We start from the raw sequence: 19,492 nt of genomic DNA, 5'->3' as shown, positions 1-19,492 counted from the left end.
TATTGTTTACTTTGTTTAAAACGTTTAAAAATGGTTTAAAAGGAGTGAAAAGTTTGAAAAATATTGAAAAGAATAAAATAACAATAAACTTTTTCAATTATGCTAAATTGTAACACTTTGCAAACCGTATATTAATTTTCTCTAGACGAAAGAGAGAAAATCTCAACGTTATTTTAAATATAAACCGTAGAGTATATTATTTTTGAGGTTAGTTGTCACGTGGGTGTTTTCAAAACAGTTAAAATTTTAAGAAACAATATTAAAATTAGATTGAAACAATTAAAAATTGAATTCTTAAAGAAATTAATAAACATGAGCAAGAAATTAAAATTAGAAACATTGAGTAAAACACGATCTTTACGTACGAGAAAAGTTCCAGAGAAATCCGATGATTTAACAGCAGAAACTTCGCAATTTTTCGACAATAATGCTGAAGATGAAAAACATTCTAAATCAAAGAAACGTACTCCGATAAAAATACAATGTGATGATGATGATGTAAAAGATGTTGAAGTTGAGAAACATTCTAAAGCTAAATCAAGGAAACGTTCTCCAATAAAATGTGATGATGATGTAAAAGATGTTGAAGTTGAGAAACAATCTAAATCTAAGTCAAAGAAACGTTCTCCGATAAAAATACAGTGTGATGAAGATGTAAAAGAAGAAAATGAAATTCTTTCCAAGGGTTCCAAGGATAATTGGATGCCAAAAAATTGGGAAGCTTTATTGAAGAATATTAGAGAAATGAGAAAAGATGAAACTGCACCGGTTGATGAAATGGGTTGTCATAAATGTGCCGACACCAATGTAAGCAAGCCGATATTTAGATATCAATCATTATTGGCATTAATGTTAAGCAGCCAAACGAAAGATCAAGTTACTCACGCTGCAATGCAAAGACTCAAAGAATTTGGCTGCACTCCTGATTCAATTATTGCCGCATCTGACGAAGAACTTGGAAAACTTATTTATCCCGTTAGCTTTTGGAAGGTACTTAAACTTTTTACCTTTTAAAAATAAATTAAAATTGAAAATAAATACTAAAAAATAATAGAATATTTTGTCTACTTTTAGTAGAACTAAAAATATTAATAATTTCTACTGATTTCTACTTTTAGTACAGGGTTGTCACAGGTCAGGGAATTCAGAGAAAAGTCTGGGATTTTTATTAAAATACTGGAAAAAATTTAATTTTGGAAAAGATACAAATGATTGCAGAAATTCAATTATTCTCAAAAGTAATAAAATTCTTCGCAGAAATTCAATTATGTTCAAAAATATTAAACAAAATCTCGTCCAAATTTCAAGTATCTTTAAAATTAATAAAATTCTTCTCCAAAATTAAATTATTCTCAAAAATTTTAATAAAATTCTTGGCAAATATTCAATTATTTTCAAAATTTTCGTCAATTCAATGATTCTCAATATCTACTATTTTAATAAAATTTTTCAAAAAAAAAAATTTGATAACATTCTAAGCAAACAATAAATTATTTTGATAAATAATAAAAATTTCACAAGAATTCAGCTACTTATAAATTTTTTATAAATTTCTTCGCAATAAATCAATTATTTTCATAAATAAATCAAATTTTTTACAGAGATTCAATTTTATTCATGAATAATAAAACTTCTTGCAGAATTTCAATAAATTATTTTTAATACAGTTTTAATTGATTTCCTCGAAAAATGTAATTATTCTTAAAAATTATATTTTAATTCGTCAAAAAAATTCAATAATTTAAAAATTATATATAATAATCGTCGTGATTCCAGATTTCCGGATCTCTGTCCACACTTGAAGTTAGTTATAGTTATTCTTTTGTTTTTTATACGTTTTGAGGCTGCGTCTACAACAGAAAAAATAATGTGTAGAAAATTGTGTAATATATAGTGTAATTGCCCCTGACAGTTGTCAATGCCAAAAACAATACACATTACACTACAAATTACACATTATTTTTTTCTATTGTAGACGCAGCCTGATAGAAAATAGAAATATACATATACATACATTATAATAATCGTAAGTTTCCTTTCCGTTAGCAAATTATCTGCATTCATTTGTTTGTTTTGAAAATTTAATTTTGTGGGTTAAGTATTGGCATTTTTTATATATTTTTTAATGTCAAACTTTTTAATGTGGAAAATACTTTACTTATTAAATTGTCTCCACTCTTTGGTAAAAAATCTAAAATTATCAAAAATTCGAAAAAATTCAAAAATCCGATTTTCTTAAAATTCAACATTTTTTCCTCTCTTTTATGGGAATTAGCTTCATTATTTTTGTGCTTTTGGAAAATACTTTACTTATTAAATTGTCTCGACTCTTTGGTAAAAAATCTAAAATTATCAAAAATTCGAAAAAATTCAAAAATCCGATTTTCTTAAAATTCAACATTTTTTCTTCTTTTTTATGGGATTTAGCTTCATTATTTTTGTGCTTTTGGAAAATACTTTACTTATTAAATTGTCTCGAGTCTTTGGTAAAAAATCTAAAATTATCAAAAATTCGAAAAAATTCAAAAATCCGATTTTCTTAAAATTCAACATTTTTTCTTCTTTTTTATGGGATTTAGCTTCATTATTTTTGAGCTTTTGGAAAATACTTTACTTATTAAATTGTCTCGAGTCTTTGGTAAAAAATCTAAAATTATCAAAAATTCAAAAAAATTCAAAAATCCGATTTTCTTAAAATTCAACATTTTTTCTTCTTTTTTATGGGATTTAGCTTCATTATTTTTGTGCTTTTGGAAAATACCTTTCTTATTAAATTGTCTCGACTCTTTGGAAAAAAATAAAAAATTATTAAAAATTATCAAAAATCCGAAAAATTGAATTTCTTAAAATTCAACATTTTTTCTTCTCTTTTATGGGATTTAGCTTCATTATTTTTGTGCTTTTGGAAAATACTTTACTTATTAAATTGTCTTGACTCTTTGGTAACAAATCTAAAATTATCGAAAATTATCAAAAATTCAAAAATCCGATTTTCTTAAAATTCAACATTTTTTCTTCTCTTGTATAGAATTTAGCTTCATTATTTTTGTGCTTTTGGAAAATACTTTACTTATTTAATAGTCTCGAATCTTTAGTAAAAAATCTAAAATTATCAAAAATTCGAAAAATTTCAAAAATCCGTTTTTCTTAAAATTCAACATTTTTTCTTCTTTTTTATGGGATTTAGCTTCATTATTTTTGTGCTTTTGGAAAATACTTTACTTATTTAATAGTCTTGACTCTTTGGTAAAAAATCTAAAATTATCAAAAATTCGAAAAAATTCAAAAATCCGATTTTCTTAAAATTCAACATTTTTTCCTCTCTTTTATAGAATTTAGCTTCATTATTTTTGTGCTTTTAGAAAATACTTTACTTATTTAATAGTCTCGACTCTTTGGTAAAAAATCTAAAATTATCAAAAATTCGAAAAATTTCAAAAATCCGTTTTTCTTAAAATTCAACATTTTTTCTTCTTTTTTATGGGATTTAGCTTCATTATTTTTGTGCTTTTGGAAAATACTTTACTTATTAAATTGTCTCGACTCTTTGGTAAAAAATCTAAAATTATCGAAAATTATCAAAAATTCAAAAATCCGAATTTCTTAAAATTCAACATTTTTTCCTCTCTTTTATAGAATTTAGCTTCATTATTTTTGTGCTTTTGGAAAATACTTTACTTATTTAATAGTCTCGACTCTTTGGTAAAAAATCTAAAATTATCAAAAATTCGAAAAAATTCAAAAATCCGATTTTCTTAAAATTCAACATTTTTTATTCTTTTTTATGGGATTTAGCTTCATTATTTTTGTGCTTTTGGAAAATACTTTACTTATTTAATAGTCTTGACTCTTTGGTAAAAAATCTAAAATTATCAAAAATTCGAAAAAATTCAAAAATCCGATTTTCTTAAAATTCATCATTTTTTCCTCTCTTTTATAGAATTTAGCTTCATTATTTTTGTGCTTTTGGAAAATACTTTACTTATTTAATAGTCTCGACTCTTTGGTAAAAAATCTAAAATTATCAAAAATTCGAAAAAATTCAAAAATCCGATTTTCTTAAAATTCATCATTTTTTCCTTTCTTTTATAGAATTTAGCTTCATTATTTTTGTGCTTTTGAAAAATACTTTACTTATTTAATAGTCTCGACTCTTTGGTAAAAAATCTAAAATTATCAAAAATTCGAAAAAATTCAAAAATCCGATTTTCTTAAAATTCAACATTTTTTCTTCTTTTTTATGGGATTTAGCTTCATTATTTTTGTGCTTTTGGAAAATACTTTACTTATTAAATTGTCTCGACTCTTTGGTAAAAAATCTAAAATTATCGAAAATTATCAAAAATTCAAAAATCCGATTTTCTTAAAATTCAACATTTTTTCCTCTCTTTTATAGAATTTAGCTTCATTATTTTTGTGCTTTTGGAAATTACTTTACTTATTTAATAGTCTCGACTCTTTGGTAAAAAATCTAAAATTATCAAAAATTCGAAAAAATTCAAAAATCCGATTTTCTTAAAATTCAACATTTTTTCCTCTCTTTTATAGAATTTAGCTTCATTATTTTTGTGCTTTTGAAAAATACTTTACTTATTTAATAGTCTCGACTCTTTGGTAAAAAATCTAAAATTATCAAAAATTCGAAAAAATTCAAAAATCCGATTTTCTTGAAATTCATCATTTTTTCCTCTCTTTTATAGAATTTAGCTTCATTATTTTTGTGCTTTTGGAAAATACTTTACTTATTTAATAGTCTCGACTCTTTGGTAAAAAATCTAAAATTATCAAAAATTCGAAAAAATTCAAAAATCCGATTTTCTTAAAATTCATCATTTTTTCCTCTCTTTTATAGAATTTAGCTTCATTATTTTTGTGCTTTTGGAAAATACTTTACTTATTTAATAGTCTCGACTCTTTGGTAAAAAATCTAAAATTATCAAAAATTCGAAAAAATTCAAAAATCCGATTTTCTTAAAATTCAACATTTTTTCCTCTCTTTTATAGAATTTAGCTTCATTATTTTTGTGCTTTTGAAAAATACTTTACTTATTTAATAGTCTCGACTCGTTGGTAAAAAATCTAAAATTATCAAAAATTCGAAAAATTTCAAAAATCCGTTTTTCTTAAAATTCAACATTTTTTATTCTTTTTTATGGGATTTAGCTTCATTATTTTTGTGCTTTTGGAAAATACTTTACTTATTAAATCGTCTCGACTCTTTGGTAAAAAATCTAAAATTATCAAAAATTCGAAAAAATTCAAAAATCCGATTTTCTTAAAATTCAACATTTTTTCCTCTCTTTTATAGAATTTAGCTTCATTATTTTTGTGCTTTTGAAAAATACTTTACTTATTTAATAGTCTCGACTCTTTGGTAAAAAATCTAAAATTATCAAAAATTCGAAAAATTTCAAAAATCCGTTTTTCTTAAAATTCAACATTTTTTATTCTTTTTTATGGGATTTAGCTTCATTATTTTTGTGCTTTTGGAAAATACTTTACTTATTAAATCGTCTCGACTCTTTGGTAAAAAATCTAAAATTATCAAAAATTCGAAAAAATTCAAAAATCCGATTTTCTTAAAATTCAACATTTTTTCTTCTTTTTTATGGGATTTAGCTTCATTATTTTTGTGCTTTTGGAAAATACTTTACTTATTAAATTGTCTCGACTCTTTGGTAAAAAATCTAAAATTATCGAAAATTATCAAAAATTCAAAAATCCGATTTTCTTAAAATTCAACATTTTTTCCTCTCTTTTATAGAATTTAGCTTCATTATTTTTGTGCTTTTGGAAATTACTTTACTTATTTAATAGTCTCGACTCTTTGGTAAAAAATCTAAAATTATCAAAAATTCGAAAAAATTCAAAAATCCGATTTTCTTAATATTCAATATTTTTTCTTCTCTTTTATGGGATTTAGCTTCATTATTTTTGTGCTTTTGGAAAATACCTGTCTTAATAAATTGTCTCGACTCTTTGGAAAAAAATAAAAAATTATTAAAAATTATCAAAAATCCGAAAAATTGAATTTCTTAAAATTCAACATTTTTTTTCTCTTTTATACCATTTAGCTTTATTATTATTTGAATTTTTATTCAAGAAAAAAATGGAAAACTGAAAAAATTTAGAATTTTCTAAAAATTACAGGCCTTTTCCATGATTTCCCTGATTTCCAGAAGCCTTTTAAAAATTCCATACCATTTCCATGATTTCCATGATTTCCAGATTCTGTAGGAACCCTGCTTTTGTCTGACTTTCTTCTAAATTATCGAATTCAGTGATTTCTGGGGTGAATTTGGTTAAGTTGTAAAATGATTAATTTCTATTTGAATTCGTTTTTTTTAATGTAGAAAATCTGATGTTAATTTAATTCTTTTTTCGTTATGCACGGCAAAAAATATTTAGCTGGATGAAGTACAGATTTCACTTTAGTAGCGAAATTATTTAGTGCTTCAATTAATACTTTCGTTATTCTAGAGAAACTTATCGCTATTTCAAGTAAAACTTTTTTCAGTGTGTAATAATTATTATTTCTTTAAAAAGTATTTAATTTAAAATGGCTTTATAGAATAAGCAATGCAAAAGATGACCCAGATACTAATTGTAATTGTTCTAGCCATAGTTTAAGTCTAGTAATGTAAATTCTATTTAAATTGAGACCATTGAGTGAAATTATTTGAATTTTAGTTAGCTAAATCTCTTTGTTAGGTTATAATAATTATTTCTTTAAAATTTTTTAAATTGTTTAAAATAAGCAGCCCCATACAACATTCCCGCGCGCTTGCGCGCGGATAGTTTGGCTAGTTTGTAAATAAAATTCTTTATAAGAATATTAAAAGCATTATTAGCATGAATTTTTGGAAATAATTGAATTTTGAAAAGGTTTCAAATTAAAATCTTTGAAAATTTAAATTTTTCATACTTTTAACTGACAATTCTGTAGAATTAATTTTTTTGAAAAAGTTTAATTGAATTTTTATTAAAAATTATTTCAAGTTTTTATTTTTTAAATATTTAATTAAAGGATTTTCGAATAATCGAAATTTCGTAAAATTGAATTGTAAATAAATGGATTTAAAAATTCTCAAATGGTAAGAACTTTTTCAAAAATTATTAAAATTAAATAATAATTGATAATTAATTTCTTTTAAAGAATTTTAATAAAAATGTTTAAAATAATTACATTTCTCGAAATATTTATTTAAAATTTGATTAAAAATAATTGAAATCCTGTGTAGAATAATATTATTTATGAAAATAATTGAATTCAAGCAACGAATTTTTATTAAATTTTTTTTAAATAATTGAAATCCTGTGTAGAATATTATTCATGAAAATAATTGAATTCTTGCAACGAATTTAATTACATTTCCTTTAAATAATTGAAATCCTGTGAAAAAATTTATTATTTATGAATAGTAGATTTTGAAAATATTTGAATTTCAGCGAAGAATTTCATGAAGTATTTGTGAAATGTAATTGAATTCTTGCAAAAAAATTTTGAAAATAATTACATTTTTCGAGGAATTTATTTTAAATTGTTTTAAAAATAATTGAAATTCTTTGAAATATTTTATTATTCATGAAAATAATGAATTCTTGCGAAGGATGTTATTAAAATTTTTGTAAATAATTTAATTTTTTTTTGAAAAATTGTATGGAAATTTAAATGATTAATATTCTAATAACATTCTTATAAGTTTTTGAATTGCAAAGAGGTTCGAATTAAAAAATTTTTGTAAATCCTTATTTCTATGAAGTAGTAATAATGATTAAATATTCATTTAAAAAAGAATTTATTAATGTTTTTGAATAATTTTACAATTTAAAAAATTCGTAAATAGTAATAGAACATTTTTTTTGAGTATCTAATAATTTTGAGATTGAATCAGAATATTTTTTAGGGTCAGGGAAAAAGTCAAAATTTTGTCTGGAAATCGGGGAAAAACATAATTAATTTTTTGTGGCAACCCCTGCAGTAGAAAAAATGTTTCTATAACTAAAATAACTTGTTTCCTTTACAGCGTAAAGTAGAATATTTAAAGAAAACATCAGCAATTTTGAAGGAAAAGTATAATAATGATATTCCCGATAGTGCTGAAAAATTATGTGAATTACCTGGAGTTGGACCTAAAATGGCACACATTTGTATGCAAGTTGCTTGGGATAAAATTTCTGGAATTGGTGTTGATACTCACGTTCATCGTATTGCAAATCGTTTGGGTTGGGTGAAAAAAATGACAAAAACTCCCGAGGATACAAGAAAGAGATTAGAATCATGGCTTCCCAAAGAATTATGGGCCGATGTTAATCATCTTCTAGTTGGTTTTGGTCAAACAATTTGCACTCCACAAAGACCAAAATGCACCGAGTGTCTCAATAAGGATATTTGTCCGTTTGTTAGAAAAAAATAATGTAAACAAGAGAGTGAGGAACTTTTTTAAAAAAAAGAAAGAAATGTCATTTTCTTTTTCGTATAACAATTTATAATAATTTACAATTTGTTACTAATTCTTGCATAAAAATATTGTGTACCAATGTTTGTAATTATTTCTAATTTATTTCGTATTTATTTTGTATTTATTTTGCTATCTCTTTATTTTTATTTTCTATTTATTCAGTTTACTTCTGTACAATAATAATTAAATCAGTTAATTTCCGTATATTTTTTCGTAAAGAATTACAAAATTGTAAACTATATTTTGCGTATTTTTTTCTATTTGATAATTATTTATACACGAAGTTGAAAAGGGAAGAAAAATAGAATAGGAACTTATTTGTTTGAATTTTCTAATTTTCGAATAAAAGGTATAAAAGTCATTGAACTTAAATAACAGGGTTTTCTTTATTGCTAAGAAACATTTTTGATTACCATTTTATTTGTAATGTAATTATAGTATACAATAATTACAGTTCTTCATTGGGAAGTATTTTTTTTCAGGTTTTATACACATAGCGTAGTTGTTGAATTGCAAGCTGTGTATCCACTTTTAATACATTGATAGATTTTTCTGTTTTTTGTTTCTTTATTTTTGAACAATCTTTCACATTTTTGTTTTGGCAGTCGAAAACGCGAGATTCGCTTAAGAAAATCGGAGTACCGTCTAAAAGCCACAAGAATACGTATTTTTGTTTTACATTATAGATAATATTGATATTTTGAAACGTACAAAAAGGAGTATTTTTACATCTCGAATTATGCGCTATAAATTTTTTTTTTTGGTAATGAATATTAAATACTTATGACTATTTTGATTATTTTATTATTTCTAGAAACTTTCCTGAATTTTCTATTTTATCTTTATATCTTACATAAAGTGACATAATTTTTATATACTAAATTTGGAAATTTCAATTATTCTTATCGGTAATAATTGTCACGAATAATTAGTATAATAATTTTTTTTTTGTTAGTATTCGAATCAGTCTTTAGTTGAAAATATTTAGAAGTCTTTGATTACTGTAAATTATTTTGGTGTATTATTCGTTTTTGATTTAGGTGTTAATTTTAAATTTACTATTTATTATAATAATGATAGTTCTTTTCGAGATGAAAAAATTAAACAATTACTACTAGTTTAGTTTAATTTTTTTTTATTTTGTCGCAATTGGACGGTACTCAGTGATAAATAACGCATTAATGCGTCACATTCGATACGTACATAATTATTTACAGAAATATTTATATCGTAGATATAATTTAATTAACTAATATTTCATTTTTTCTTCATCAAGCTCTATTTACACTTTTTTCTTTGATTTCGCATTGAATTTGATAATTAACTATTTAATATTAATCGAACAATCATTAAAATTTTGATCGTTAGAAAAAATTCTAAAAGTTAATTTTGACTGGTATTTTTGATCTTTATTTTTTTTACAAACAGTCAGAAATTTAATACGATTTTTTGTTTACAATTTCGCATATTTTGCAATTAGACACGTTTTCATCATCGCGATTTCTTTTCTTTTAACTTTATTCACTAGTTTTGTACTTTTATAAATTACACTGGCATTCTTATCAAAGAATCATTGAAACAAAACTATCTCTAATATAAAAAAGAATTTAACTCTAATTTTCGAATTTTTGTTTCCTATCTCAAAATCGAAAATGCGAATTTAAATTTTAAATTGATTAAAAGAAATTAAAACAAAATTATTGGAATATTAAATCAGAAAGTGTTGATAAAATTTCTTGAAAGCAATATTTTTGAACGAAATAAATTTTCCTTTTTTTTATTATTTAATAAAATACTTTGAAAAAAATTTTTTTATTATTTAATAAAATACTTTTTTCTTTAAAATTGAAAAGAATTCATTTATTATTTAATAAAATACTTTTTTTTTCTTGAAAATTGAAAAGAAATTTCCTTTTGAAAAACAGAAGATTGACTTGAAAAAGGCTCTGCTATTGTTGTGTCCATAATAAAAAAGAGAGATATCTTCAATCGCGTGAGCTTGGTTTAAACGTGGTATATTGTGGTGGCTTGTCGATCTTGCAGTGAGGCTTCAGCGTCGCTAAACGTTCAGGTTTTAGAAACAGCTGCTCCCCCTGCACAATTATTATCACTAACAATAAGAGTTTTGGAACGTGAAATTCAATTTTTTTTATTTTCTGAAAAAATTTCTCTCTAACAATTCCCACAATTTTAACATGATAGTATATAATATTATATATATATCTAAACTAACGTTTTTCATTCTAGGACTTTTTAGAAATCTCAAAAACATCCGTGTAAGTTCTTTTATAACTTTAGAAAATTCTTAAAAATTAGTAAACATCATTTTTTATAATTTAAAATCATTTATTAAATTTATATAAAATTATTCATTATAATTTACTCGTAATAAAATTTATTACAATCACAGCCGGAATTAAATTCGTAATTAAAACTTCTAGAAAATAAGGAAAGTATATTGATAAAGTGAAATATGTCCATTTATAATAATTTCATTGGAATATTTTTACTTTTCTTTTTTTATTCCTTTTTTAATTAACATAAACGGTTGTTCGTTAAAAGTCTGGATTTAGAAATTATTTACAAGTTTTAAGTTGAGAATGAGAATCTAATTATTTCTGAATTAACTTTAATTAACTTTCGATGTCCTTTAATTATATTCGTGTTTCAGATGTCTTTGAGAGATCTTAGAGCATTGTAGACAACTATGAAGGTGTGGAGGAAGGTTTCGTGTGCTTTTTAACGGCAGTGCAAACGTAACAGACTTCATGACAATCAGGTATGTACAGTTGGATATAATCGTACTACAATTAAAAATAACAGCAGACACGTAATTTTTTTTCAGAAAATTACCTTATTTACAAATTTCAATTTTCGAAAAAATTTAATTTCACTTTACATTTTATTTTCACAACAACAAAAAAGAAGAAGAAGAAGATAAAGATTCAAACGATAAAACACTTTTTATCTAAAAAATTTTGCTTTTCAAATTTTCAACAATTTTTTAATTATTCACTTTAATAAAAATTTTATTTTTTGAATAATTTATTTACAAAATAAAATAATTGTTTAACAATCGTATTTAATGATTGTTGAATAGTTGTATTGAACTTCTTAAAATTGAATTCTTGAATCAAATTATTAAACTCAATTTCTGAAATTCAATTTTTTAAATTCAATTTCTGAAATTTGAATTCTAAATGCAAAGTCTTAAATTCAAATTTCCAAATTTATGATTTTCTCAAAAAACTTTTTCAATTTAGATAAAAAATTTTCTTGTAAAGATTACGTTTCTGCTGGAGTGCAATTTTTTTGTTTTTTTCAAATCTAGACTGCATTGCAGGTAACAGTGTAAAATGCATTTATTACGGAGATGATTCACTACTAGTGATAGGATTTATTTTCAACAAGTTTTCTTTTAAATCCTTTTTTTTCTGAATGTTATCTCTATGGAAAATGAGACAATGTTTCATTTAATTCTATATAATAATTAGGATTCTACGAAATGAAAATTTTCTTTCAATCTCGATGTCTATGAAATATTCATGCAACTGATACTAAATGTCAATTATATATGAATTAGGCACTGACTCTGTTCATTTTTTTTTTTTGTAAACTTGCACTTAATTAAATCTTAAAGACGATAAAGTTGTTTTATTATTATAATTATCAACAGTTTTTCTTTTAATATTATCTTTCTTTAAGAATTAATTAAAAAACAATTTTTTTTGGGAAAATCTTGCATAATAAATGTCTCTCTTTTCCAGCAGAGAAACTATGTATTCTTTTTTTTTTTTTTTTTTTGTTATAGGAACAATTTTCTCGTTCGTCTTCTCAATATCCATCTTTATGATTTTCTCTGCAACCGTTTTTGGACTTTATAGCATGCACGTGGCTGTCGAGTCTTGAAATGCAGACGTTGGTGAATGTCTTATTGGTTGCAAAGTATTTATAAGTCAATCTTTTACTCTTGAATCCCGTGGTATGCGTGGCTGCAAAGAAAAGTCCCTTTCTTGACTTTCAAAAATCAAAAAAAGGTTCAAAACGAATCGAAGAAAGAATGTGGAAATCATTTTTAAATTCACAAATAACTCAATTTTTCTTCTAAATTTTTAGTTGTAACAACGACAAAAAATTCAATTTTTAACAAACTTGTTAATTTCTCTTTAAATTATTATTTCGATAAATATTAATTTTAATTTTTAAATTTAAGTTTTAAATTTTCAATTTTGGGTGGAAGAAAAGTTTCGGGAATAAATTGAAAAGAGCCATTGTATTTTAATGAAGGAATTTGTAAGAGGGATGTTCTCGTAACATTCATCGTGCATGAGGGGGTGGGGTGGGGGGGGGGGAGAAAAACAGGGGTGCAAATGTGACAAAAAGCCTAAATTTTTTTTTGAGGCTTCATTCTGTCTTTTGATGATAATATGAATGTCTACTTTTTTTTAATTCTCAAAGCTGAATATTTGCAGTTTCTCTAACCTGGATGGCGTATTGGGGTCCATGAGATTGACTGTGATGATGATGCCTCTGGTAATGAGGCTGCTGATGATGTGGATCATGCTGATAAATATCTTGATGATATTGAGACGGAATAGACTTTAAAATATGATTTTGCCTCTTCTCCGAAACATATTGCTGAGCAGCTCTTTCCATTGTTTCCACTGTTAATCTCGGGTCTTCAATCATTGCGTTCGAAGCTTTCGTGCTAAAATGAAAAATGGTATCGTTAAATTCTGTACTTTATAAAACATACTACATTTACTTTTGTTTTTTACCAAAAAAAATTCTCTATTTAATTTTGTATTTTAGAAAAGAATGTTACAATTTTTATTTATTATAGTTTTTAATATTTAATAATAATATTTTTATTAAAGTTATCGATAGAAAAATTAATTCTTGTGACCAATTTTTTTAGAGTTTTTTTTTAAACAATTTATGTTTTTTTTGACGAATTTTGTTAAGTTTTTTGAAAATAATTGAACTTTACGAAGAATTTCTTTCAAGTTTTTAAAATAAACGTTTTTATTAATAATTGTAATTAAAAATTTGATTATTGGATTTTATTAAAATTTTATAGCAATAATTGAATTCTTTTCAGAATTTTATTATAATTTTTTAAAATAACTAAATTCTTTCGAGAAAATTTTATAATAATTGTACGGAAAATAATTGAATTTATGCGAAGAAATTTATTATTTTTGAAAGTAAGTAATTGAATTCTTATAAAAAATATTATCAAAACTTTTCATAATTCAATTCTTTAGAAAAATTGTATTACAATTTTTAAAAATAATTGAATCCTTTCGAGAAATTTTATAAAAATTATATTGAAAATAATTCCTGAGTCGAATTTTAATATTTATAAAAATAATTGAATTGTTTCGAAGAATTTTATTAAAATTTTATTGAAAATAATTAAATTCAATAAGTGAATTTTTTAAATTTTGAATCTGTAATTATTAAAAAATTGCAGTTGATATTTAATAATAAAAAATTTTTTAATATTAATTTCTTTTGTTAAAATTTTAGTTTAATATTTATTACCAATGAACTTGTTGCATAGTGGGAACGGTATTTCGAGGAACGCAACATCTATCAGATCGTATAAAACAAACGAAACCCATTATTAATATTGAGAGAACAGTGAATCCAGCAACAGCTCCAATAACAAGGGGAATCTGGAGAAAAATATTTTAAAATTAGTTTTCAAACTTGATGAAATTTTTCCCTAATATTTTCTACGTGCAGAATTTTTTCAAATATATTGAAAATATTGAAAGTACAGAAAATACTGAAAATACAGAAAATACTGAAAATAATGAAAATATTAAAGAAAGAAAAGAATTCACCTGTCCTGGTTCGTCTACTCTTAACATTAGAACACGACGATCACTTCCTCGTTCATTTTCCACAATCACGTGATATAATCTTTGATCTTCTCTAATCGTAGTCATCAATTCTAGAATCGCCGAGTAACAATCGTCTGAAGACAGGGGTTTCAGATCAAAGGCTCGATGACGTGGTTCTAGAACCTCACCTACACGTACATATTTCAATTGAATTTAATATTCTCCTCGATAAGGAACAATTTTTTTCTTTAAATTTCCATTTTTTTGTCAATTTTCAATTTTTTAAATTTAAAAAAAAAAAAAAAATATTTCTCTCTTTGGAAAATTTATAAGTTTAGGGAAGATTGAAAATTTGTCGGATATAATGAAAGAGAAAAGAGAAAGAAAAATATATTCTATAGTTTGCAAATTGAATGTACGCCTCTTGAATGGTTCTGTGATCTTTAAAAACTTTTCTTCGAAACTTTAAATATTCTTTCTTGACTTGTACTAGGAGTGAAAAAAATAGCAGGAGCTGAAAATCTCGTCTAAGACTGAAATATTCTCTTACAAATATTGTTGTTAGTTTACAAACGGAGTAAATTTCGAATCGAAAAGAATTAAATTTTCCAAACATAATTTTAAAAAAAAATTTTTTTTGATATGCACAATTTTTTTTGTGTCAGAAAAAGTTAAGATATTTTTTATGTCAGTAATTGGTCCACAATTTTTCATTTTTGATCGCTAATGTCCGTATTTTAAATACATTCACTGATTGTCCTGCAAAATTAACCCTTTTTTTTATTTACAGATTAACGCGACTATTGATGAAACCAAAAACAAAATTGGAAAATATGAAAAATAACGACCAGTGGAAAAATGTAACAACAAGAAAAATTGAATTTTTTATTTTACAAATGGAAATTCAAAGGAAAAAGTGAAATATTGAATTCGAGATCTAACCAGCGTGAAGTCTCGTGCTTCCCCATTCCCAGGCGACTAGACGTGGTCTGGGATTTGAACAAAGTGTGATTTCCAAACGCGCTGGACTACCTTCAGTTGTCGACACAAGGAACTTCTCCGTACTCGCTGGTTTCATCACCTGCAAACACGAAACTAATATTGCGTTAAACTGATTTACCGATTCAATGTCAGCATCAGAGTTTCAGGTTGCTTTACATTTCTGCCTTCCTCTAATTTCAAACTCACCAACTCTTTGTATACAACTGGGGAATTTATACATAATGACTTTCAATTTTCCTCCATTGTTAACGTGTATATGAAAAGGGAATTTTTGTTTTTTTAATTTAAATCTCGTTCTGACGAATAATTGGACACATCAATTCTAGTTATTTGATTTTTCTCTTTCTATACAGATTGTCTATATTAAAAATTCTCCTACCTGTTAAAAAATTATAATTTTGGGTTTTTTTTTCGTTTTTTAATTAAATTGGATTGTATCCAATATTTTGAAAATTCAGTTGAAATAGTCGTTTCTTTGTTAGACATTTTTTTTCAATTGGAAACTTTTTATTAATTTAGTTTATTTTAATAAATAATATAAATATAAATAAATACAAATTAAATATAAATTTAATATAAATCAGTATAAATATAAATTAAAATATAATTAAATATAAATTAAATATAAATATGATTTTAGATTCGAAAATTAAAATTTTTAATGGAAAATTTGAAGGATTTTTGATGTCAAGGATTTAAAGTTAAAGGAAAAGTTTTACCTTTGGAGCGCCGACGACTTGCAATGAAACTGGATCACTTTGGACTTCTCTGACATTTCCGTTTATCTTATTGGCGGCTAAACAGATGTATTGACCCTGTTGATCGTAGGTGACGTTTGTTAAAATTAAACGTTGACCTTTTCCACATTCCACAGGTAAGCGACCGTCGGAAAATATTTGAGCCCATCTGAAATTTGTCATAATAAATTTAATTTCTTTCAAAACTATTTCAAATATTGTGTCTAAATATTATTTTAATTCAGTCTTCCAGTACTTGTCAGTTTTGCTCAATTGAGATAAATGACAATTTTTTCTAATTGAGCGAAACTATTAAATACTGAATTTAAAGTAATTTTGATTTTTGTCAAATTTAAAAGTTAAAATTGAAAAAAAAGCATTACAATTCAAAATTTCGTCATTGCGTCTGCATTAATTTGTTTTTAATTTACAATTATAAACTATATGTGAATTAACATAATTTTTCAGAAATAAAATTGAAATTAAACTGACTTAAAAACTAAAATTAAGAAAAAGAGAAAAAAACTGTGTAAATGAAATTTTGGATCGTAATGAAAATTTTTCTTTTTAAAAACTTTTTTTTTTAATGTTATTACCGGTATTCCGCAGGTGGCATGGCGTCTGCATTGCATTCAAAAGAAGCTGACGAGTAAAGTAGAGCGGTTTTCCGTCTGTCAGGACCAACTAAACTGATTCTTGGTGAGTCTGCAGGAAAATGAAAATGATTGCTTTATGCAGTGCAAATCATATATGATGCTCTTTACTTGATTACAAGAATCAGTGTTGGCAATCAATCAAAAGCTCTCCTATTGATTGAAAGCTTCATCGGAAAATTTGCACTTTCACAACAAGACCAATGTATCTCAATTTCGCTAAATGAAAATATCTTCCACCATCAAATTATTTTCACTCCAAATTTTTTATTCATCCATTACGTAGATTTTTCAAAAAAAAGAAAAAAACGAATTCTATAAAAATTTTTTCAAATCCACTTTACTTTGTTCTATTTTAAAGGGACAGGAAATAATATCAAATGTAAATTGAAATCAATTTAATAATTAAAGTTACAGTTAAATTATTTAACTTTATCTTCATTAAATTATTTATTATCAGGGCTCGAACCAGATGGAGTTTACGGAATAATTACTGACAAAATTATAAAAAGTCCAAGTCAATTTTTTAATTTTCGAAAATTTTCAAATCCATTTGTTTATAATATTCAATTTTACGAAATTTTAATTATTCGTAAATTCTTCAATTAAATTAAATTAATTTCAAAATTCAATTATTTCTAAAAATTCACGCTATATTGCTTTTAATATTCAATTATTATCTAAAATTTCAACTGAAATTCCTTTTTTAAATCAATTTTTATTAGAAAATTCTACTAGAATTCAACTATTTAAATACAAAAAAAAAATTTACTGAATAATTATGTTTCTTAAAATGCAATTCCCAAAAAAATTTTATCAACAAATTTTTAAATAATTTAATTCTTTCGATGATTTTTAGTAAAATTTTTAAGAATAATTACATTTTTCGAGAAATTTGATTAAAATTCTATTAAAAATAATTGTAATTCTGCGATGAGTTTTATTATTTGTGAAAATAATTAAATCCCTAAGAAGAATTTTATTATTTTTGAAAAATATTTAATTTTTGCGAAGTATATTATTACTCTTGAAAATAATTGAATTTCTGCAATGTAATTTGTAACTTTTTCAAAATTATATTTTTTCTTCGTGTTTTTAACTAAAATTCTACTATAAATGCATTATTTTTATTAATTTTTGAAAAAGTTCTTTGAAAATTTTCAAATTCATTTGTTTATAATTCAATTTTACAAAATTTCAATTATTTGTAAATTCTTCAATTAAATATAAATTAGAAATTAGAAACTTCAAATAATTAAAAAAAAAATTCTCAATTAAACTTTCTCAAAAAAAAATTAATTTCACAGAATTGTTAGTTAAAGACATAAAAAATTCAGATTTTCAAAGATTTTAATTTGAAACCTTTCCAAAATTCAAATATTTCTAAAAATTCACGCTGTAATGCTTTTGATATTCTATTATGTAATCTAAAATTTTAACTGAAATCCATTTTTTAATTAATTTTCATTAGAAAATTCTCCTGAAATTCAATTAATTAAATACAAAAAAATATTTATTGAATATTTGTATATTTCTTAAAATTGAATTCTTATAAAGATTGTTATCAATGAATTTTTAAATAATTGAATTCTTTTGACGAATTTTAATAAAATTTTTAAGAATAATTACATTTTTTGAGGAATTCGATTAAAATTCTATTAAAAATAATTGAAATTCGATGAGTTTTATTTTTTATGAAAATAATTAAATCCCTGTAAAAATTTTATTATTTATGAAAATAATTAAATGATTGCTAAGAAATGTATAAAAAATTTGTAAATAATTGAATTCTTGTGGAATTTTTATTATTTTATGAAAATAATGAAAGGTTTTCGTAGAAATATCTAAAATTTGTTTAAAATAATTGAATTCTTTTGGAAAATTTTATTAAAATAGTAGATATTAAAAATCATTGAATTGAGGAAACTTTTTTGAAAATAATTGGAATTTTGACGAGAAATTAAAAAAAATTTTTGAACATGATTGAATTCCTGGGAAGAATTTTATTACTTTTGAAAATAATTGAATTTTTGTAAACCTTTGTAATTTCTCTAAAATCTTTTCTCAATCAAATTACGGATTTTTCGGATCTTTTTCAAAAAAACTGACTTTTACTAACTTCAAGCAAATTTACGGACCTTTACAGGATTTAAGGACCTAGTTCGAGCTATTATCTAATTAATTAATTAATTAATTAATTAATTAATTAATTCCATTATCTAATTTAGTAATTGAACTAAAATTTCAATTCAATTCAAATTTTGAAATTCGAATGGAATATTTCATGATAAAATTAAGTTAAATTTAATCTTAATTCTTTACAATCTTGTTATTTTACATTAAAAGATGTTTTTTATATTTTCAGAGGAAAATTTTGCACCAACTTGATTAAAAAATGAAAAAAAAATTGAAAAACTGAGATGAAAATTTTTCTTACAATTGACGGATATTTGAACTGAGACAGGACTGCTTTCGCCTTCGGTGTTGGACGCTTCGCAAATGTAAACAGCGGCGTGATCTCGATAGATTGGCGAAAAGGAAAGAGCCTCGCCAATGCCAGCAACTTCCGGTAAAGTTTGCCCTTTCGTACGTTTCCAAAGTATCGAAGCAGGTGGATTGGCATCAGCTAAACATCTGATTTCCAATTGGTCTCGACCCTCTTCCAATTGACCGAATGGAACTCCCTCCAAACGAGTTTCCGGAGCGTCTGTCAATATAGAGAAAAAGAAAAAAAAAATGAAATTTCTATTATTCGCATAAAGAAGAAAAAATTTTCATAAACCAAA

At 24.1% G+C, this 19,492-nt stretch overlaps 2 protein-coding genes and 2 long non-coding RNA genes across 8 annotated transcripts in view; 3 read left to right on the top strand and 1 right to left on the bottom strand.

Annotated features, from left to right (window-relative positions):
- The first annotated feature begins 15 nt into the window (after positions 1-15).
- On the top strand, positions 16-8,834 carry LOC122511101 (endonuclease III-like protein 1). Its single transcript, XM_043626158.1, has 2 exons — positions 16-990; positions 8,028-8,834. The coding sequence occupies exons 1-2, from the start codon at positions 313-315 to the stop codon at positions 8,415-8,417; spliced, it is 1,068 nt and encodes a 355-aa protein (XP_043482093.1). The 5' UTR covers positions 16-312; the 3' UTR covers positions 8,418-8,834.
- A 1,488-nt stretch (positions 8,835-10,322) lies between these two features.
- Positions 10,323-19,492, bottom strand: part of LOC122511094 (hemicentin-1) — a 231,147-nt gene continuing 221,977 nt past the window's right edge. For 4 of the 5 annotated variants that reach the window (XM_043626149.1, XM_043626148.1, XM_043626150.1 and 1 more), the window contains 8 exons: positions 19,144-19,413; positions 16,650-16,758; positions 16,036-16,222; positions 15,257-15,395; positions 14,315-14,502; positions 14,010-14,143; positions 12,945-13,170; positions 10,323-10,555 (listed from right to left, as the gene is read on the bottom strand). In XM_043626149.1, the coding sequence (XP_043482084.1) occupies positions 10,448-10,555; positions 12,945-13,170; positions 14,010-14,143; positions 14,315-14,502; positions 15,257-15,395; positions 16,036-16,222; positions 16,650-16,758; positions 19,144-19,413 (1,361 nt within the window). In that variant the 3' untranslated portion in view covers positions 10,323-10,447. Of the gene's footprint in view, positions 10,556-12,286; positions 12,455-12,944; positions 13,171-14,009; positions 14,144-14,314; positions 14,503-15,256; positions 15,396-16,035; positions 16,223-16,649; positions 16,759-19,143; positions 19,414-19,492 lie in introns of those variants that run through there. The other variant, XM_043626147.1, reaches the window with a different exon arrangement.
- Positions 10,878-15,255, top strand: LOC122511107. Its single transcript, XR_006302486.1, has 3 exons — positions 10,878-11,241; positions 12,935-13,185; positions 15,105-15,255. It is a non-coding gene; the product is annotated as an uncharacterized LOC122511107 (long non-coding RNA).
- On the top strand, positions 15,327-19,207 carry LOC122511108. Its single transcript, XR_006302487.1, has 4 exons — positions 15,327-15,462; positions 15,957-16,190; positions 16,663-16,752; positions 19,072-19,207. It is a non-coding gene; the product is annotated as an uncharacterized LOC122511108 (long non-coding RNA).

This window comes from Leptopilina heterotoma, unplaced genomic scaffold (assembly GCF_015476425.1).
Source record: "Leptopilina heterotoma isolate Lh14 unplaced genomic scaffold, ASM1547642v1 Lhet_80, whole genome shotgun sequence".
Taxonomy (NCBI): Eukaryota; Metazoa; Arthropoda; class Insecta; order Hymenoptera; family Figitidae; genus Leptopilina; species Leptopilina heterotoma.
Note: the sequence above shows the minus strand (reverse complement) of the source record. Positions and strands in the feature narration are given on the sequence as shown.

Bases quoted from the DNA above. Each gene is read 5' to 3' on its own strand.
- LOC122511101 (XM_043626158.1), top strand. From the start codon at position 313: ATGAGCAAGAAATTAAAATTAGAAACATTGAGTAAAACACGATCTTTA. The intron at 991-8,027 runs GTACTTAAACTT...TTTCCTTTACAG, and splicing joins ATCCCGTTAGCTTTTGGAAG to CGTAAAGTAGAATATTTAAA.